The 18,645-nt window shown below is 54.6% G+C and overlaps 1 protein-coding gene across 2 annotated transcripts in view; it reads right to left on the bottom strand.

Annotated features, from left to right (window-relative positions):
* The window catches only part of TRPV3 (transient receptor potential cation channel subfamily V member 3), a 33,991-nt gene that overhangs the window by 14,814 nt on the left and 532 nt on the right, over positions 1-18,645 (bottom strand). For both annotated transcript variants that reach the window (XM_070560880.1, XM_070560879.1), the window contains exons 2-8: positions 16,450-16,570; positions 10,064-10,168; positions 9,817-9,903; positions 8,909-9,063; positions 8,010-8,186; positions 3,278-3,418; positions 1,171-1,451 (exon numbers count right to left, since the gene is read on the bottom strand). In XM_070560880.1, the coding sequence (XP_070416981.1) occupies positions 1,171-1,451; positions 3,278-3,418; positions 8,010-8,186; positions 8,909-9,063; positions 9,817-9,903; positions 10,064-10,168; positions 16,450-16,568 (1,065 nt within the window). In that variant the 5' untranslated portion in view covers positions 16,569-16,570. The remainder of the gene's footprint in view (positions 1-1,170; positions 1,452-3,277; positions 3,419-8,009; positions 8,187-8,908; positions 9,064-9,816; positions 9,904-10,063; positions 10,169-16,449; positions 16,571-18,645) is intronic.

The raw sequence follows: 18,645 nt of genomic DNA on the forward strand, positions 1-18,645 counted from the left end.
AGGGGCCAGGAAGGGTGTGGGCACTTCTCCAAGACTGGCCACAGGGGACACATTATCCTCTAGAGAACCAGGGTGTCATGGCGCCCTGCTCTGTGCTGGAAGCTCCGCCTCTGAGCTCTCCCCAGGGAGAACCTGTACCACAGCCGCACGCAGGGCAGAGGCCCTTGGAGGAAGCTCCACCTACAGCCGCACTCTGACCTCCCCCAAAGCCCCCAGCAAGCTGTGCCCCTAGGAGCGGGCAGGAGACGGGGGAGGCAGGCACACAGTTTCTCCTCTGCCAAGCCATTCTCCATCCCTCCTCCCCCAACAAGAGAATGAAAAGGTCCCTTGTGGTACCCAGCCCTGAGCAGTGGGATGGACTCAAGGCCCTCGGGGCCCCCCACCTCCCGGTCAGCTGCCCTGAGGCCAGCACAGCCATGATTGCTCAACAGCCCCCAGCTACCCAGCATCCTCCTGCAGCCTCCCAGGAGCCACAGTGCCCTCCCAGGGCTCAGAGGTATGGACACTGATGAGCAGGCTTCGCTGAGCCGTGACCCCAGGCCCAACCTGAGTCCTGACCTTGATCTCAGACCAAGCCATGGCTCCAGCCACCGACAGGGACATGAGCCCACCCCAGTCCGAGTCTTCACCAAGCCTTGAGTTCCTCAGCCCCATTACACAGGGCCCAAAGGGCCACAAGCAGCCACACGCTCTGCTGGGACTTGGCTCAGAGTTTCAACCTGATAGACAGGCTGGGGTCTTTCCAGAGGCGGGGAGCAGCAGCCCACTGACTCTGGATCCAGAGAGGCCATTCTGGGATTCCTGTCCCATAAGACGCTGTGGGTCCCCCAGGGTCTGACACGGCCTCTGCTCAGGTACCTCTCCACACAAGAATCCTCAGCCACAAACCATGTGAGATATTGTGTCACTGTGGCCTTAAGGCGCCCTCACTCTGGCTCCAGCCAGGGGGTCCCAGGGCAGGAGAGAGAAACACGAGTGTTAGGAACTGAAGTCCAGAGGGTGGGCCCGCATGCCGCACCTCACTGGCTCTGTGTGGTCACTAAGAACAAACCCACCTCGGGCCACAATTGCACATCCAGACCTAAGGCCTAGGTGAGATCTGTGGGGTCCCCAGGGCTGGCAGAGTAGCATTGCGCCTCCCCACCCTCCCGTCTGCGCCCGGGACCCCACCTCGGCCTTGCCCAACTTGGCAGCCAGCTGCGGCGGTGTGAGGCCGTCCTTGTTGCGCGTGGTCTCTAGTTCCCAGTTGCCACTCCTCAGCAGGATCATGTCGTACATGCGCTTAACGAAGTCATTCTGCGTCTTGAAGTCCTCGGCCACCGTCACCAGCGCGTGCAGGATGTTGTTTCCCTGCGAGTCCTGTGAGGTGATGTCCGTCTGCTCATTCTCCATCAGCAGCTGCACAATCTCGGGCTGGTTGGTGCAGGCTGCCAGGGCCAGGGGTGTCTCGCCTGGAGGAGGGGAGCAGTGGGGCTCGGTTTTCCCGTGGACCAGAGGCGGTACTCCCCAAGCCCCAGATCCTGACCCTCTCAGTAGGATTGACCCCTCAGGCTCCCTGTCGCTCTCCCCATCTCCCCCTTGTAGAGGAGGGGAGGCTGAAGCTGGGCCATCGCAATAACCTCCTAACTGGTCTCCCGACTACCATTCTGGCCCCAACACCATCCTCAGCACAGCAGACAGACTCATCCTGTGAACACGTACACCTCACCTGACCCAGAATAAAAGCTCAAGTTCCAACCACAGCCCACAAGACCCTACATCTTCTGATGTCATCTCCTCCTCTCTCCCTCAATCATTCCCCTCCAGCCACAATGGCCTTCCTCCTTCTCCTTGAACGCCCCATACATTTTCCTACCTCAGGGCCTTTGCACAGGCTGTTCCTTCTGCCTGTAGTGCTGTTTCTCAGATATCTGCATGGCTCACTCCTTCACTTTCAAGTCTTTGCACAAACGTCACCTTTTCAATGAATCACCCTAACTGCTCTACTTAAAATTGAAATCCACCTCCTTCCTACCCCAGAACTCCTGATTGCCCTTCCTCTGTCTTACTTTTTATTTTTTTATTAGCACTTATCATTTTCTAACATATTACATAGCATTCTTACTTACTATGTTTATTATTGATGGTCTCTCTCCCATCTAGAATGTAAGTTCCATGAGGGTGGAGATCTTAGTTTTGTTTACTGATATATTTCAAATACCTAGAACACTGCCTGATGTATATAGTAAGTGCTCAATAAACGTTTGTCGAGAAAAGAGAAGGCAGGTGACTCACCCATGGTCACAAAGCAAGGCTTGGATGGAACCAGGACTGGCCAGCAGGTCTCCTGCTCTTTCCCTCCCAAGTTCCCTCCTGTCCCCTCTCCCAACACTGGCTCCCACCAGGTCCAGCAGTGGGCAACGGACTGGACAAGACCCTGTTCTCAAGGCTGCCCAGACCCATCTAGTCCTGCTGATTAAAAAACCCCCCAGAAGAGAAAACAGGTCAGCAGTGTCAGTCAGGGGCTGCGACGGGAAGAGGGGTTGACTACAAAATTGTCCGGGGAAAGTTTTTGGTGCGATGCAGCTGCTTGTTCCCTGGTCACGGTGGTGGCTACACGACCGGATGCATTTGTGGAAATGAACAGAACTGTATATTAAAATGGGTGAATCCACCATATCTAAACCACACATTTAAAAAATTTTTTTTCACCCAGAGTGTCCTAACCCCAAGTGCTTTTGGACTCCCTAACATGTCAGTCAGGGAATTTTCCTCCTCTCACTTTGGCCCCCTGTTTGCAGTCCTGAGAGGCACTGGACACAAGGGACAGAGGCCAGGACACCTACCTCAGCTCCTTACTGCACTGGGCAAGTCATTTCTCTCCTCTGAACCGGTCTCCTCGCCTGTAAACTAGGGCTCTCTCCTTCCTCTCCCTCCCAGATCTCCGTTCCTAGCCAGGTGGACGCCTGTGTGCCCTCTAAGACCACCAGGTGACACTCTCGGAACGCAGCCTCTCCCATCCTCCCCCATACCCCCTCCCTGCTCCACCCTGGCGGTCCTGTTCAGATGGATCCGCCTCTGCCACCTCTCTGGTCCTGGCTCTGTCCTTCCAGGTCTCGGACACGTCTGAGCCGACACAGATTCGCAGTGGGGTCCCGACCCCGGTCCACTCACCAGTGGAAGCAGAGGCCGCCTGGTCGTCGCGGGGCGGGACAGGGCGGCCCCTGCCTCCTCCCTCCTTTCTCCTCCCTCCTCCCAGACCCTGCCCCCCAGCCGTGCAGGGCGGGGCGGCACCCACCAAAGTAGAAGCCTTCGTGCTGGTACTTGGGGTTGAAGAAGACTCCCTTGGCGTGGGCGTTGACGTCGGCGCCCGCCGCTATCAGCGCCGCAGTGATGTCTCCCTGCCGCCGCTCGATGGCAATGTTCAGCGCCGTCTGCCCTAAGGACAGGGTGGGGTGGGCTCGGGGCGCTCAGCTGGGACCTCAGGTGACATGCCCTCTCTGGCCTTTTCCCCTCCCTGGCCTCCATACCCTCCATGGCACCATGGCGAAATAATAGCTGCCTGTCTGGTCTGTGTCGCCCAGCTACCCAGAGTCTCAACTTCAATCTTTCCTGCTTTCATTCTTGCATGGACGCGAGGAATATTTATGGAGCGCCCTCTCTGTGCTCCGGCCAGGCGCTGGGGATACAGGTGCCGTGCACACGGATGCAGTTTTGATTCTTTCCCTCAAGAAGCCCACAGGAAGCAGTGGTACCCAGAGCAAGGGCGAGGGGAGAGTGGGGGGGGGGGGGGGGGGGAGGCGCTTCCCAGAAGTGGCCTCCCAGATGCCGCCAGGTAAGTTTAGCAAGGCTGCATGGGGCCGGGCTCAAGGCCTCATAAGCCAGGTTAAGAGGTTAAAACTTTATCACCAAGGCTCTGAAGCAGGGAGCGAGGCCACCGGAGTTTCAGTTGTGTAAATGTGTATTTTCAGATGACTCTGGCTGCAAAATTGGAGGGTGTGGTAGAATGAGCCCAGACTTGTGAGGAACTGTTGCTCCGGCGGAGAAAGAGATGATGAGGCCCAAAGACCCTTGGGAAAAAGAGTCCTCAGGATGGTCTGCAGGGCTTGGGGGAGAAGGGAGGTCTCAGGTGAGATCCAGGTGTCTGCCCTAGGCACTCCGGAGATGGTGTCCCAGTGACTAAGGAGCAGAACAGGGCAGAAACAGCAGGAAGAAGGAGGAGGGGCATTCACCCTGTGGGTGGGGCCTGTAGAACTTCCAGATGGAGGGGACTGGAAGGCTGGGGGTTCTCAGAATATCCCACTGGAACAGCATTTTCCAAAGAGCTGCTACCATACGTACAAATAAAATCCTGGTCAATTAAAGAACTCAGCATTTTTAAAAATTTGAAAATTCATTTATATCCAACCTTTTGCTGGGGGAAATCTTCTTAAGCAAGATCCAAAATGCAGAAGCCATAAAGAAAAAACTGATATGTTTGCTTACATAAAAATTAGGGCCGGGGCCAGCCGAGGCGCGCAGTAGTTAAGTTCTCACACTCTGCTTGGGTGGCCTGGGGTTCACATCCCAAGTGCGGACCAACATACTGCTCATCAAACCATGCTGTGGCAGTGTCCTACCTACAAAATAGAGGATGACTGGGACAGATGTTAGCTCAGCAACAATCTTCCTCACAAAAAAAAAAATTAAAAAAAAAAATTAGGGCCAGCCCCAGTGGCCTAATGGTTAAATTTGGCATGCTCTGCTTCTGAGTCCCTGGTTCAGTTCCCAGGCTTGGACCTACACCACTTGTCTATCAGTGGCCATGCTGTGATGGTGGCTCACATACAAAATAAGGGAAGACTGGCAACAGATATTAGCACAGGGCAAATTTTCCTCAGCAAAAAAAAAAAAAAAAAAAAATTAAAGATTTCTGTATTTCAAAAGACATCTTAAAGAAAGTTAAAAGACAATTAAGTGATAGGCTGGAGAAATATTTGAGATGTATCAAAGACACAATGCATTTTTAAAAGTCCATAATATATTAAGAGCCCCTACAAATCAGTTGAAAAACAAACAACCTAAAAGAAAACTGAGAAAAGATTATTAACAAGCACCTCACAGAGGAGAAAATACACACAGTCATAAAGTGAAAGATGTTTGGAATCACTGGTAATTGGGAAAACGAAAATTAGAGTCTAATGAGTTAATACTTTTCACCCATCAGATTGGCAAAAACCAAACAAAAAGGATGGACAGTTTCCGGTATAAGTGAGGGGTGGGGGAATGAGTACTTTTGCACACTTTTGTTGGAGGGAGAGTAAATTAGTACCTTTTGGAGGCAGATTTAGCAATAACAATTATAATTTTAAAGGTGTGTGTCCCTGAACCCAGAAAATCCAATTCAAAGTATTTTGCTAAGGGGCCAGCGATGGCCGGATGGTTAAGTTCTCGTGCTCCCCTGCGGTGGCCCAGGGTTTCTCTGGTTCAGATCCTGGGCGCGGACACGGCACCACTCATCAGGACACGCTGAGGCGGCGTCCCACATGCCACAACTAGAAGGACCCACAACTAAAATATACAACTATGTACTTTGGGGCTTTGGGGAGAAGAAGCAGAAAAAAAAAAGAAAGATCGGCAACAGTTGTTAGCTGAGGTGCCGATCTTAAAAAAAAAAAGTATTTTGCTAAAACGTGTGCACTGTACACAGGGTCATAGACAAGAATGTGCATGGTAACATTGTCATAGCAAGAATTTGGAAACCCCCTGGATGTCTGCCAACAGGGGAATGGTGAGAATAGCCACCCTCCCGCGGGACTCGGACCAAGCGGGTGAAAAGGAGGCAGAGTTTCATGTTCTGACCTAAGATACATCGATAACCCAAAACAAAGCAAGTTGTAGAATAGTACAAACAACACAATGCTATTTTATGTTAAATAAATAGATGAATGAATACGAAAGAAAACTATCTGCTTCTGTGTGCACATATACACATATGTCAAAAGTCTAGGACAGTCCTCAAAGGATGCACACCATAATAATCAGCTCTGGAGAGGGGAGTGGGAAACAGGGGAAAGATTTTTTTTTTAACTTAATTAAAATATTTGAATGTTTACAATGAAACTCTAATCATGCGTTATTTATGTCATTAAAAATAAATTGTTATGTTGAATCTGGATCATGGATATATAGAGGTTCATTGTGCTAATATCTCAAACGCATGCTTAAAAATTTCTTATAATAAAAATTTTTTAATTGTTAAAAGAAAAATTAAGTTTCTGAAGACCTCTGATTAAATGCTGAAAATACGTATATTAATAAAGTTGTCATCAGATTCTCTTTGCAGCATAGGAAGGAAATATTAGCCTCTGCCAGATGGGGAAACTGAGGCTCAGAAAGGCAGGGTAACCTGCCCAAGGTGAGGAAAAATGCTCCTCTGGCGGTCCTGGCGCCCCTCGGCCCCTGCTGTCAGGGAGTGCCTAAAAACGCTGAAGGAGGGGTGTCAGCAGATACCATCAAGGGGAGGAAGAGGGCTCGGTTTCTGGGAAGATGGGAGTCACAGGCTCCTCCTACCAGGCAGAGAGAGCGTGAGTGCTCCCCGGCTGCCGGCTGCCGCAAGCCCCCCAGCAAGAGGCTGATCCATGAAAGAAGGAAGGGATGGGGAGGCTGAGAAAGGAGAGAAGTTAAGGATTTGAAGCCAGGACAGCAAAGCCTTAATAGAGACACCAACTCTCATTTATTCACTTATTCAAAAAATACTTATTAAGGGCCTCTTCCGTGAGACCTAAGGGGCACCAAAGAATCCACTGTGGGCAAGACAGACTCCATCCTTGCCCTCAAGGAGAATGTGCTATGAGAAGGGGGAATCTGTAAGTCCCTGCAATACTGACAAGAAGAAAGGAGGAAACAGAAGGAGACTGAAAAGGGAGAAGAATAAGGACAGGCAAGCTTGAGGCACTGGCCTAAACCCCCCTGGCTACAGAACTAGTGTCAACTCCGAAGTGACAGGCTGAGAACATTATATAGTCCATCTAGTTTCTCTCTTTGCTTTGGCTACCAGGGAGCTCAGTGTGCCATTCAGCACTCAGTTGCAGCAATCTTCCCTGGGTTTTCTCTCCTCCAATCGATAAACTCTAGTTTTTCACATCCTTGACTTTTTCTTGTAGGTAACAAAAACCTTTTTGAAAGTCTGCAGAGTTTAAATAAACGAATAAAAATAAAATGACTTTCACCCGTGAGAAAAGTTATGGGCCCAAGCTAGACTCCTACCTGCAAAAAGCTGAGATGTTTAGTGTCCCCTGGCATTTCAGCAAGACGGCATCCAGCTCTTCTTGAGCCCATGATTTGTGCCGCAATCACCTCATAAGACCCTGACGGGATGTTTACTGACTCCAAAAACTCAAATGAGGACACACCTTACTAATTATTCACACTGGATTTCCTGGGCAGGGAAACACTATCCCAAATTTGGTCTCCTTGCCCCCTCTCCGCTCCATGTAAGACAGAAGCCACAAAACTGAGCCCCAAATGGGGTGGTTAATTATATAATGATGATGACGGTACTAGTTGCAATGTGTCGGCCCCGCCCAGCTCTCTAACCTCATCTCTGGCCTTCTTCCCATTTCTCAAACGTGCCAAGCTCGTTCCCAGCTCCAGCTTTTGCTCTGGATCTTTCTCATCATGCAGGCCTCAAGTCGAGGGTCACCTTTCTGACCGTCCACTCTAACATTGCCCATCCAGTTCCTTTTGGTAACATTATCTTCTTTTATTTTATTTTCATAGCATTTTCCAACTAAAATTACCTTATTTAGAGCAGTGGTCTTCATCTGTCTGGTTCACCACTGCACCCCAGTGCCAGCAACAATGCTTGGCACATGGTCAGTGCTCAAAATTATTTGCAGAACAAAAGACGGGAGAGAGGAGTGTCTGCTGTGAGCTGGGCACCATGATGAATGCTTTGGGCTTTCAAGGACAGCAGTGCCCCTGCGTGGCACGGCCCCCACCCACCCTCGGGATCCCTGTCTGTGCAGCCCCTCCCACAGGCAGGATACCTTCATAGGCCTCCTCTGTGTACGCAGCGTTGATGAACCTGTCCAGGATGTCGTTCTCCTCCGCGAAGGCCAGCAGGATCCGCACGATCTCCTTGGTGTTGGGGTTGATGTTTAACAAGGCCTTCATCAGGCAGGTCTTCCCCGTGTCGGAGGCCGTCAGCTTGTGCATGAGGAAGTCTGCAGGCAGGGCCACAGGATGGAGCTGCAGAAGGGGCCCCGCTGCCCTGGACCCTCCCAGCCCAGAGGAGGGGAGGCCAGGGTGTGGGGGCTGCAGTCTCAGAACCCAAGACTCTGCTCCATGCCCTGCGCTGGCCTCCCTGACCCCTGAGATTCCCCTCTCTTTCCCCTTCTCCAGCTGCTTCTCCTCCGGCTCCTTTGCTGGCTTTTCCCTCCGCCCACGAGAGCCTCAGTCTAGGCCTTTTGCTTTAGGCACCCTCTCCCTGGCAGGAGGCAATCTCCCCCACAGCCTGGCTTCCCACTGTTCCCCTCAGTGCCGACCCCTGAAATCTCCAGCCACCACCCCCCGCCTCCTGGGAGCATGCGAATAGAGCTCATTGCCTCCCCCTGACCTGCTACTCCTGGTCCCCAAGACAAGTAGGGCTCCGTCACCCACGTCACCCAAGCCCAAAAGGCACCACCCTGAACTCATTCCCCACGTCCTTGAGTTCTGCCAATGCCACTCCCTGAAGAGCTGTCCCCCTCCTTCAGCCCTGCTGCTGGGGTCCCAACTCTGCCATGACCCTCACCTGTCTAAGCCCTTCCATAGCTCCTCACTGCCCTCAGAGCCAGGTTCAAAGTCCCTAGCCCAGTATTCAAGGCTGTTGGGGGAGGTGGTGGGTAGACAGTAGGAACAAAGTAGGACCTCCGCCCTGCACCCTCTGCCGGGGCCAGGCACTGACCAGGCACGTCCACGCTGCGGCGCCGCTTGCACATCTCCAGCAGCTCGGCCAGCAGCTCCAACAACTCCTCCACGCAGCCCTCCGACACGGCCGCGAAGATGCGCTTCTTCAGCCGCCTCTTTGTTCGCCTCCGCTCTTCCTTGGCCAGGTTTGCACTGAAATCAGAAAACGTCTCTGACTCAGCATGCGTGCAACACCACCCCACTCCCTCCCCTTCCCCAACCAGAGCCTCCGTGCCTAGAGGGCGCTGCACAGTCCCCAGTGTCTCCCACACCTGTCACAACGCCTGAACTCCCCTCCATCAGTGCTGGGGCCCTGGGATCCGTGTTGCCCCATGCAGGCTCCCCTTCAAATCCAAACACAATCACATTTTATCAAAATATACATTTGGGTATGCATAGTAACGATCAGGAAGGATATACGCCTACCTGTTGATAGTGATTGCCTCGAAAGTGTGGGATTAGGGGAAGGGAAATGTCTTTTTCATATTTTGTGTTATTTGAATTCTTTTCAGCTAACGCTCCCTGCATTCAACATTCCAAAGAGGCAGCCGTGGCAATGTATTGGTGGGTATCCTTTTGTTTGTGTGTGTTCTTGCAAAATGCACATCGATATTTGATGGTTTACATGCATGTGCTTTTAATTTAAGTATATGGTATTGTCTTCAGTTCTCATCCTGCTGCATATTGTTGTTTAAATGTTTTATGAGTGGGTATTACTTTTATAGTTGATAAAATGCAATATTCCTTTCCCCCCAAATTTCCTGTACATCACAGTCACGGGCCCAGACGTTTCTCCCAACCCACCAGGAGTGGCAGCTTCTTTCTCTTCCCTGCAGGGTCCCGATGCCTGTCCCTCTGGCACCTGCCTGGTGGGCACTGTGGGAGGAGGGAAAGGGCCAGGCTCACCTGGGGCTGTTGGGATTAGATGGGGTCTCTGTCACGTCATCCTGAGGAGATTGCGGGGAGTCCATGTCATCACAGTTGCCGGAGACGCTGGAGGGTGGGAGGAGGGAAGAGAGAAAGACAAGCTTCAAAATGGACCGTGGCAGCATGCCATAGCCAGGCCTGGCCCTGTGGCCGAGGGCGAACCACTGCCCGCCCGCTGGAGCTGAGGGCTGGCGGGGCAGGGGGCTGGGGAGGGGCCGGTACTCACCACTGCCGAATGTTGGAGTCCATGGGCTTGGAGAAGACAGGGGGAGAGGTCTTGGTGACAGTGGGGTTGGGCTCGAATCCTTCTATCTCCAGGAAGAAGTGTGCACTGGGGGGACAACCAAGCAAGGCCCTTAGAGCTGGAACACGGCCTGTCCACCTGTGTGTCCTGTGAGCCTGCTGCCACGGTAGCCACCCACGCAGAGCAGTCGCTCTCAGCCAGCTCCACGCAGGCCTCTGTGCCCGCCTTGCTAACCCTCACAGCAGCTTGGAGCTGAGGCGGGGAGGGGTGGGGCGGTGCTGTCATCATCACCCACATTTCACAGGTGGGTGTGTGGAGGCTCTGAGGTCAAGCAAATTGCCTGAGATCACACAGCAGATAGGTGGAGACCTGGATTCAAAGCTGGGTCTGGGTGACTCCTGCCACTGGAAGTACTGCATAGATGAACCCAGGAGTCTCTACTGGGGTGGCCTGAGGGGGATTCTCCTGTCTGCAGCTGCCTCCAGGCACAAAGGACTCCCAGAGATGGGGAACGTGGCAGTGGGAGCTAGACTTCCCCATCACCCTCTAAGGGCCCCTGAGGCCTCAGGGCTGAAGCAAGAGCCCTGCCAGGGAGCTGCCAAGACTCTGAGCCCTGCAAGGGCTGTTTCTGGCTCCTGAGGGACAGGCAAAGGGCTGCAGTTACCCTGGCTGCTCCGATGCAGTCCCCACCCCCACTCAACCCCCTCTGATCATCACTCCTCTCGTTTGTCAGCACAGACAATAGGCTGAGAACAGCTGATCTAGATTAGGGAGGAACTGAGGGTCAGGAGACAGGGCTGAGAATCCCCTGTCAAGCAGGAAAACCCAGGAAGCCCCTCTGAACAGTGGAGGTGAGGAGCAGGGGAGGGGCGAGTGAAGGGTCCACTCTTCCCTGGGGCTGGGAGGGAGCCGCGGGCCCGTGACCTTGCCAAGCCCCAGGGAAGGGACTCATTGCCCCAAGAGAGGCAAGACACACACCCGAAATGAGATGCCCCAGACAGACACAGACACACCCACAGATGCAGACAGGTGTGCTGTCAGAGCCCACAGTCACGCACTCGGAAACAAGCCTTCTCATGGCAATGAGGCTCAGGCTGAGGGGGACCTCGGTGACAGCAACCCCCCATCCTGAGGCTGCCGCAGCACAACTGCTGGCTCTGTGACCTGACTCTGTGTCCCGGCCGGGGACAGTGGCCTCCTGACCAGCAGGCCCCTCTCCTAAGCACCTGTGCTGCCTGCCTCCTTCCCAGGCCCAGAGGGATCGACACGCCTCCTCCCTGCCTCACAAGACCACAGAACAGCTCCCAAAGGGCAGTCCAGCCATACCAAGTTCGAAGGGGAGGGCAGCAGGGGTGGGGTTGTGGCCCCACCCTACAGATGAGGGAGCAGAGGCCCAGGGTGAAGAAGCAGCTCATCCATGGTCACCCGCCAGAGTGGAAGCCAAGTTTGTCAGAGAACCTGTGACATCCGGGCTCACAGCTCACGCCACTGTCCGCACCGCTCTGCTCTCCCCTGGGCCTCTGGATCTCTCCCAGCCAAACCAGCTCCAGGGAGTCAGCACAGAAGGAGGCCTCTCCACACAGACACTTCCGCGGTGAGGCGGGCAGGAGGGAGACCCAGGCCTCCTGTCCAGGCACAGACAAGCCCGGAAGGCTCAGAACTAATCCAGAAATGGGGCATCAGCAGGGGGGCAGTGCTGGCTGACACGTTGGCCCTCACCCTCAAGAGGAAACTTCTGACCTGACCTAAAATCAAATCCTTCTTCCAAAAGAGAAGACAAAGGAAGGAGCAAACCCCTAGCTGGGAGCCCGATCCCTGGGTTCCAGTCTAGCTCTGCCTCTGCCTCCTGTGTGACCCTAGGTGGTCATTTGGCCTCTCTAGACTAAGTGTCCTCACCTGGATGGAGAATGGTTAGGCCAAATGGTCCCTAAGGCCCAGACTCTGGAGCGGCTCCAGGATCATCCACTTATGGACTATCCAGCTGAAGTGGGTATTAGAGGTCATCCAGTCTGGTCACAGGTTCACTGCACTCCTGCAGTGCCCCAGAACTGCCACCTGGAAGCTGTCCGCACACCACTATGGCATCTCTGGCCCAGGGACTTCAAACATGTCTGCTGGCAACTCAGCCCCGAAACATCCTGGTTGAGACTTGCAGAACTTTCTAGAGACAGAGCGCAACTCCCACACCTGCAGCGACTTCCCCAGGCCAGTGGTCCAGCCTCTCCCCTGTCCTCCACCCGACTCTACCTCTCTAGCCTCCTCAATAGTGCATTTCCTCAACAACAATTTATTGAGCACCTACAATGTGCCAAGCACTGTTCTAGAAGATGGGGATACAGTGGTGAATAAGTGGAGAAAAACTCATCCCCTCTCAGAACTATGGTTCCAGTGAGTTGGTCAGAACTGGCCCCAAGGGTCAGAACAGGTTATAGCACAGTGAGGCCATTGCTTTCCCTTCTCTGGACAACACACTATCTTTTGGCTGTAAGTTCTTCAATGGCAGGAACTACAAGTGCTTTGTCCTTGATTCTCCAGAACCCAGCATTACTGGTGACACTCAGAAGACCTAACGGAAGGGATGAGTGGAAGGATGGATAGGCAATGAGGGACAGATAAAAGAATGGAAAAAAGAATGGCTGCTTGGCTAGATGGGCAGCTGAGTGGATGGATGAATAGATGGATGGATACATGGAAGGATGGATAGAAGGAAGGAAGGAAGGAATGAAGGAAGAAAGGGAGGTTAGACTACTGGCTAAGGAATGAGTAGTTGGGTGGGTAGATAGGTGGATAGATGGAGACACCAGTGGGCTGGACCAAGAAACAAACAGACCAACACAATCTTAAACTGTAAATGTTGTTGGGAGGTTGAACCCCTCAAATAACTCCCACTGGGCTCTCAGTCACCCAAAGCCCTCACCTCTCCTTCTCAGCCTTGAGCAAGACGGTGAAGAGGGGTCCTTTTGCCACTCCTCCTTGTCCCCTCCTTTTCAGGCCCCCTCCCAGAGCCCACAGGGGCCTCAAGGATGGTCCACGAAACCAGATCATGAGAACATCTATCTCCTCCAGGCCTGGAGACTAAGGGCCAGAGGGAAGAAGCGTTTCCTCATCTCACGGTGGAGCGTCCTCACTCGTGCTGAGCCACCAGCTGCTTACTCATCAACTCACCCACTCCTTCTCTGGTTGTCTTGCCTGCTCCTTCACTGACTCACCCACTTATTCAAAAACTACTAACATGCTCTGCATAGGAAACTCGGGGGCCAGGGAGGGAAGAGATGACCTTTCCAGAGACCGTGTCCTCAGAGATCTCAACCAGCACTACGTCATCATCCCAACAACCTCTTCAGAGAGGAGCCGGGCTATGGGAGCTCAGGGAAGAGAAGGTTCTTCCAGTCAAGGACAGGGACCCAGGAGGGCTCCATGCTCTGTCAGGGTGGGATTTGGTCCGTGTCTTGAAATGGACCTGTGGTTTGGGAAAAACCCCGGAAGCAGAGAGAGCAGCGTGAGAAAAGTCTCCCTGGTGGGAAAATGAGGGCTGTGTCTGAGGAAGGAAGTCTTCGGTGGCTGGAAAAGAGAGTGGTGAGAGCCGGGCCAGAAAGGACCCAACTGTGGGCAAAGACCTAATTCCTGGGGCAGGGAGCTACTAGACCGTGAGAGCCTGCCCCAAGCCTGCTCTACTTGCCGCTGCACATGCCACATGTCACCCGCCATCATGAGCAGATGGCAAGGTCTGGCTCCTGACTGGCAGCAGATGCTGATTATTTATTCCTACCTTTGGCCCAGACCAAAGATACCACCTGGATGTTGCTAACTCAGGTACACAGACAGCTCGGCACCATTTCTCCAGCATTTCTGTCCCTTTGAAGGCAAAGAACTATCACTAAGCAGCCCCAGGGCTGGGAGGAGCCTGTCTCACCTGCTTTGTCCCAAGAAATGCCCAGGTTCTGAGCTGCACAAGGCCAGCTCCTCTGCAGCTTTCCCTGGCCTGCGTCTCTGTCCCTGCGCGTCACCTTGCCCAGAGCCCAGTAAGGACATCATGGTGGCAGCTGCTCTTGGGGAGTGGCATGATAGTTCAGGAAAAGTTCCAGGTCCACAAGTCTCTCCCCAGACTTGACTTTTTAGTGCCTTCAATTCCACCATTACTACCTATTTCCTTAGTGGTCAGAATTGCCCTCTTTATTTACATATGATTTTTTCTTTTCTTTGTCTTTCAAGGCCTGAGTCCTGTACTTAGTTCTGAAGAAGATGCCCAAACTTTCGCGGTCTGGGGAGAAGTAAGCATGTGAGGGCCCTCAAAGAGCCCTGGGGAAAGAGAAGGAGCCACCGCTTCATGAGACAAAGGTCACACACCCGGGCCCCTGGCTGGGCCAAGGCTGTCGGCAGAGCTGAACCTGGAGGGAAGTTCGTGCACAGGCATGTGCTCAGAAAAGGCAGTCGGACTGTAGGAAGAACCTGGGATTTTCCCAAAACCCTGTCCTCAATCCTTCCTGAGGTCCAAACCTCCCCTGAGACAGTGGGAGGGAGGGGGGATGGGAAGAGAGGCAGGAGGGCCGTGTTTGTGGCTTAGCTCAAGGACATTTCTACTCTCACCCAGACAAGCCCACCCAGACGCAGGCTGCCCCCACGGTCCCACCAACACCTGTCTGATCTCCACGTCCATCCAGTTTTCTCTCCTGCGCTCCAGGATGGAGCTTCCACCTGGATGTCCCTCAGACACCTCTCAGCCAACATTTCACGCCTAAACTCCTGACCTTGCTCCTTCTCCTCTGGAGTGCCCAACGTCCCTCCAGGTCCCCCGACCAGAAGAAGAGGATGTCTCTTAGTCCTCTTCCTCCTCCCCTCCCATAGTGGATCCTATAGACCCCGTGATCCCGTACCTCTCTGATCCATCCCCTCTTCTCCATTCCTGACTATCCAGGCTCAGACTTCACCACCTGACACTTGGGCTTCCCAACAGCCTCCCCTCCAATCCATCATCCACAGAGATCACCCAGAGTATCCTTTCCAAAATGCAAACCTCACCACGCCCTCCCTCTCCCAACCAAATCCGTCTGTGGCTCCCCACTGCCCTCAGGTTTGTCCAGTCTCCTTAACTGCCTGCCAAGACCCAGTCCCAGTGGGATTTGTCTCCCCAAAGACTCCCCCACCCACCCAGCACTTCAGCCACATGGGACTCCGCACTGGTTCCTGCCCCAAACTTCTGCCCAGGATGCTCTTTCCCTTCCTCTCCACCTGCCATCGTCCACTCTAACGCCACCTGCTCCAGGAAGTGCCCCGAGACTGCCCACAGAATCAGAACGACCTGCCCCTCCTTAGGCCCTGCCCCACGTAGTTCCACCCTCTCTCCAGGTCACTTCCCACATTCTCCTTGGTGCCCCTCTCGCCAACCAGTCTGAGCAGGGGCGGGCGTTCTTTCTCTCTGTGTTCCCGTCTCCCCCGCCTGGGCCCAGCCCCAGGCCTGGTGCACAGAAGACCTCGGCAATTATTACTTGATCCGACAGAGGGAAAGCGCCAAGTTCACCTCTGGCCTAAGAGGGGGCCTGGGGTGGGGGCAGAGGAGGGGGCAAATGGGCCAACCAAGACCTGGGGCCCACCCAGGTCCAAGGAGAGCACAGCTTGGGTGGAGGAGGGGCACTGAATTGGTGGAGAGGGTGAAGGGACTGCAGTGGAGATGGCTCAGGGGCCAGGTCTGATCCTGAAGAAGTGCCTTCCCTGCTCCCGCCTCCTCTGTGTCCCCAACTGAGAAGTGATCATAACCATCCCAGGCCTACCCAGTTCCCAGGGGCCCTGTGGAGTGACAACGACGATGACGATGATGAAAATGAAGATGGAGACAACAAAACCACTATCAACACCAACATGGGCTCGGCACTGACCACCCGAGGCACAGTGCTGAGGACTTTGTTGGCACGATCCCAGTTAACCCTCATGCTATCGGTTGGCGACATTGCTAGCATCCCCATTCCACACATGGGGTTAGAGAGCCTGAGCAACCTGGCTGGGCACACAGTGGGTGTGAAAGCCTTGGTGTGCATGGGAAATGTACCCAGTAGGGGGCCCAGGCGACCTAGAATTCCCACCCGCCTTTTGCTCCTCGTCTCAAGCATGGCTCCAGCAATCCCTCGCCTCCCCCAGGAGCCTTCCTGAATGTTTATGCCTCAGTGACCCCTGACCCCTCCAGGGAGGCCTCCCTGATTATTCCAGTTGTACTGACCTCCCCAGCTCAGCCCCTGAGTGTGCAGTGTTGCTCTCCCCCGCCCCCAGTTATCCCTAGTCGGGCACCAGGGCACCCAGATGAGACTGAGTCTCAGGTCCACCCCAGGAAAGAGCCCTCAGAGCACGGCACCCAGGCCTGGGCCTGCCAGTCCTACCTCTTCTTGGTGGGGGTGAGCTCCGCCGGCCTCTTCTCCTGCAGGATGGCAGGGTGCGCACCGGGGATGGTGGCTCGTCTGCCCATGAGGGGCATCATCTCCTTGGGGTGGGCATTCATGGCTGGAACACAGCTCAGAGGTGAGGTCAAGGAGGCCTAGAGGAGCTTCAGGGGGCTCCAGACCCCTGTGTGGCACATCATGTGGCCCCTGCTCACACCCCCTAGGACAGGGAGCTCACTCCCTTCCTTCCCAGGCCACCAACACTTCTCAGGGGCAGGGAGACTATCCCCACACCTTCCCCTGCTCTCTGCTCCAGCCCCCTGCTCCTGTGGGTGCTAGGAGAGCCCAGAAGAGCTTCCAGGTAGAGACCACCATGCCCTTAGCCTCTCTCAAGACATCATCACCAGCCCCACCAACCTCCAGGTGGACTCCTGAGAATAAGTTCTGCCTTCTCAATGTCCTCTCAGGTTTTGTGTTCAGAGCTCTCCTCAACAGAGCAGGACTGTCATCTCCTTTGCTCTAGACGCTATGCTCCTAATATCACAGCCTCAGGGTCCTCTGGTTTTTGGATTTCTCAGCACACTGGTGGTCTCTGCAGTTAACACACTGATCACCTCTCTCACCCACCAGAAGCTGAGTGTAGCCAGCCTCGTGGCTGTCTGTCCAGTGGATTCCCTTCTCGCCTGGAGGGAACAGCTAAGCCTCCTCTCCTGGGGCAGAGAAGGCAGCCCTCAGTCCAGACCTGCTTTATTGATGCTCAGTACGGCTGGACCCTGTGCTGGGCTCAGAGGAAGATGCTAGGAAGAGGGACTGGTAGATCTTCCGAGGAGACTGTGCAGAGGATGGGCAATCCAGACAGCCTGAGCAAAGAGCAGGGGTCGAGAAAGTTCAGCGAGTGGCAAGGAGCTGGTGGGCTGGAGAGCCTGGTCATTCATGGGGAGCACTGGCAGGGAGAGCAGGCTGGGCCACACTGTGAAGGCCCAGAACACAGTCAGGAGCTGTGGCTCATCTCCAGGGCAGCGGCAGCCGGGACATGGGAGGGCTCCAGGTTATAGCTACGTTAGAGAGAGCAGGCTGCATGGGAGGTGGAGACCAGGACCAAGGGGCCGGGAGGAAGCTGCTGCGGGGCCATCAGGACGGGGAAGGGTAGGCTGGCCATAGAGGGGGAGATGGACAGGTGAAAGCGTGTGGATAGGAGGTGACTGTGCAGCATTTAAAGGGGGACCAGTCTCAGCTGGAGCTGTCCACAGAGAGCCCCCTCAGAGTCACAGAGGTGGGATGGGGGAGGATTACTGTAAGAAGAGCCCAGCTGCGTGGGGTGGAGCTGGGGCCACTGGTGATCCTGCCTCAACCAAGAAAGCCGCCGGGAGGAAGACTCTAGAGCAGGTTGCCATCCGACTGGAGTGAGGTTTGGACAGAGGACAGCCCCTCCCCCACCCCGACTAAAAGTGAGCAGCCTTGGGAGAGGAGGAGGCGTCCAGGGGAGGCCTTTGGCCCTGGAATGCGGGCCCCATGAGGCAGGGAGTTTGAGGAGGGCCTTCCAGGCCAGACAGGTGGAAAAGCCCATTGAGAGAGAACGGTGAACAGCCAGGTCCCTGGCCGTGTCCCCAGTCACAGCCCGATGAGGATGGGTGGTCTTTACCACCTTCCCCAACCCAGGGTGACCCATGGACAGGTGGGGCTAAAAGGCTGGGCTGGGTCAAGAGTGAAGGAGAGGGATGAGGGACGTGTCTCTGACCCCTCCCTGGGCCTCTGTTTTCCTCCCTGAGAAATGGGCCGAATGCTCCCCAAGGACCCTAAAGCTCTCACCCAGGAGAGCTGGCTGTTCCATCCTCCCTGCTCTGGGCCCGTGAGTGTGGGGCAGCCCTGGGCAGCCGGGGCAGGAGAGGGTCGGGAAAACTTTAGACCGGGGCTGCGGCAGCTATAATTAGCTCCCTGAGTCACACCTTAAACTGCATTCTCACCTGCTGGACTCTCTCCCTGCCCTGGCCCTCCCTCTCTCGGGGATTGGGTTTTTTCACCTTACCTGGGAAGTGCCTCCCGAGCCCTAAGACAGACTGGAATGGCTTTTCCTAGGACATGGACCAGGCCTGGGGCCACAGGGAGCCCTCACAGCTGCTGACCCACCACCTATGGGTTGTCTGGACCCTGTCTGTCTCAAGCTCTGGGGCCACCTCGTGCCATCCTGAGCTGTCA

This window comes from Equus przewalskii, chromosome 10 (genome assembly GCF_037783145.1).
Source record: "Equus przewalskii isolate Varuska chromosome 10, EquPr2, whole genome shotgun sequence".
NCBI lineage: Eukaryota > Metazoa > Chordata > Mammalia > Perissodactyla > Equidae > Equus > Equus przewalskii.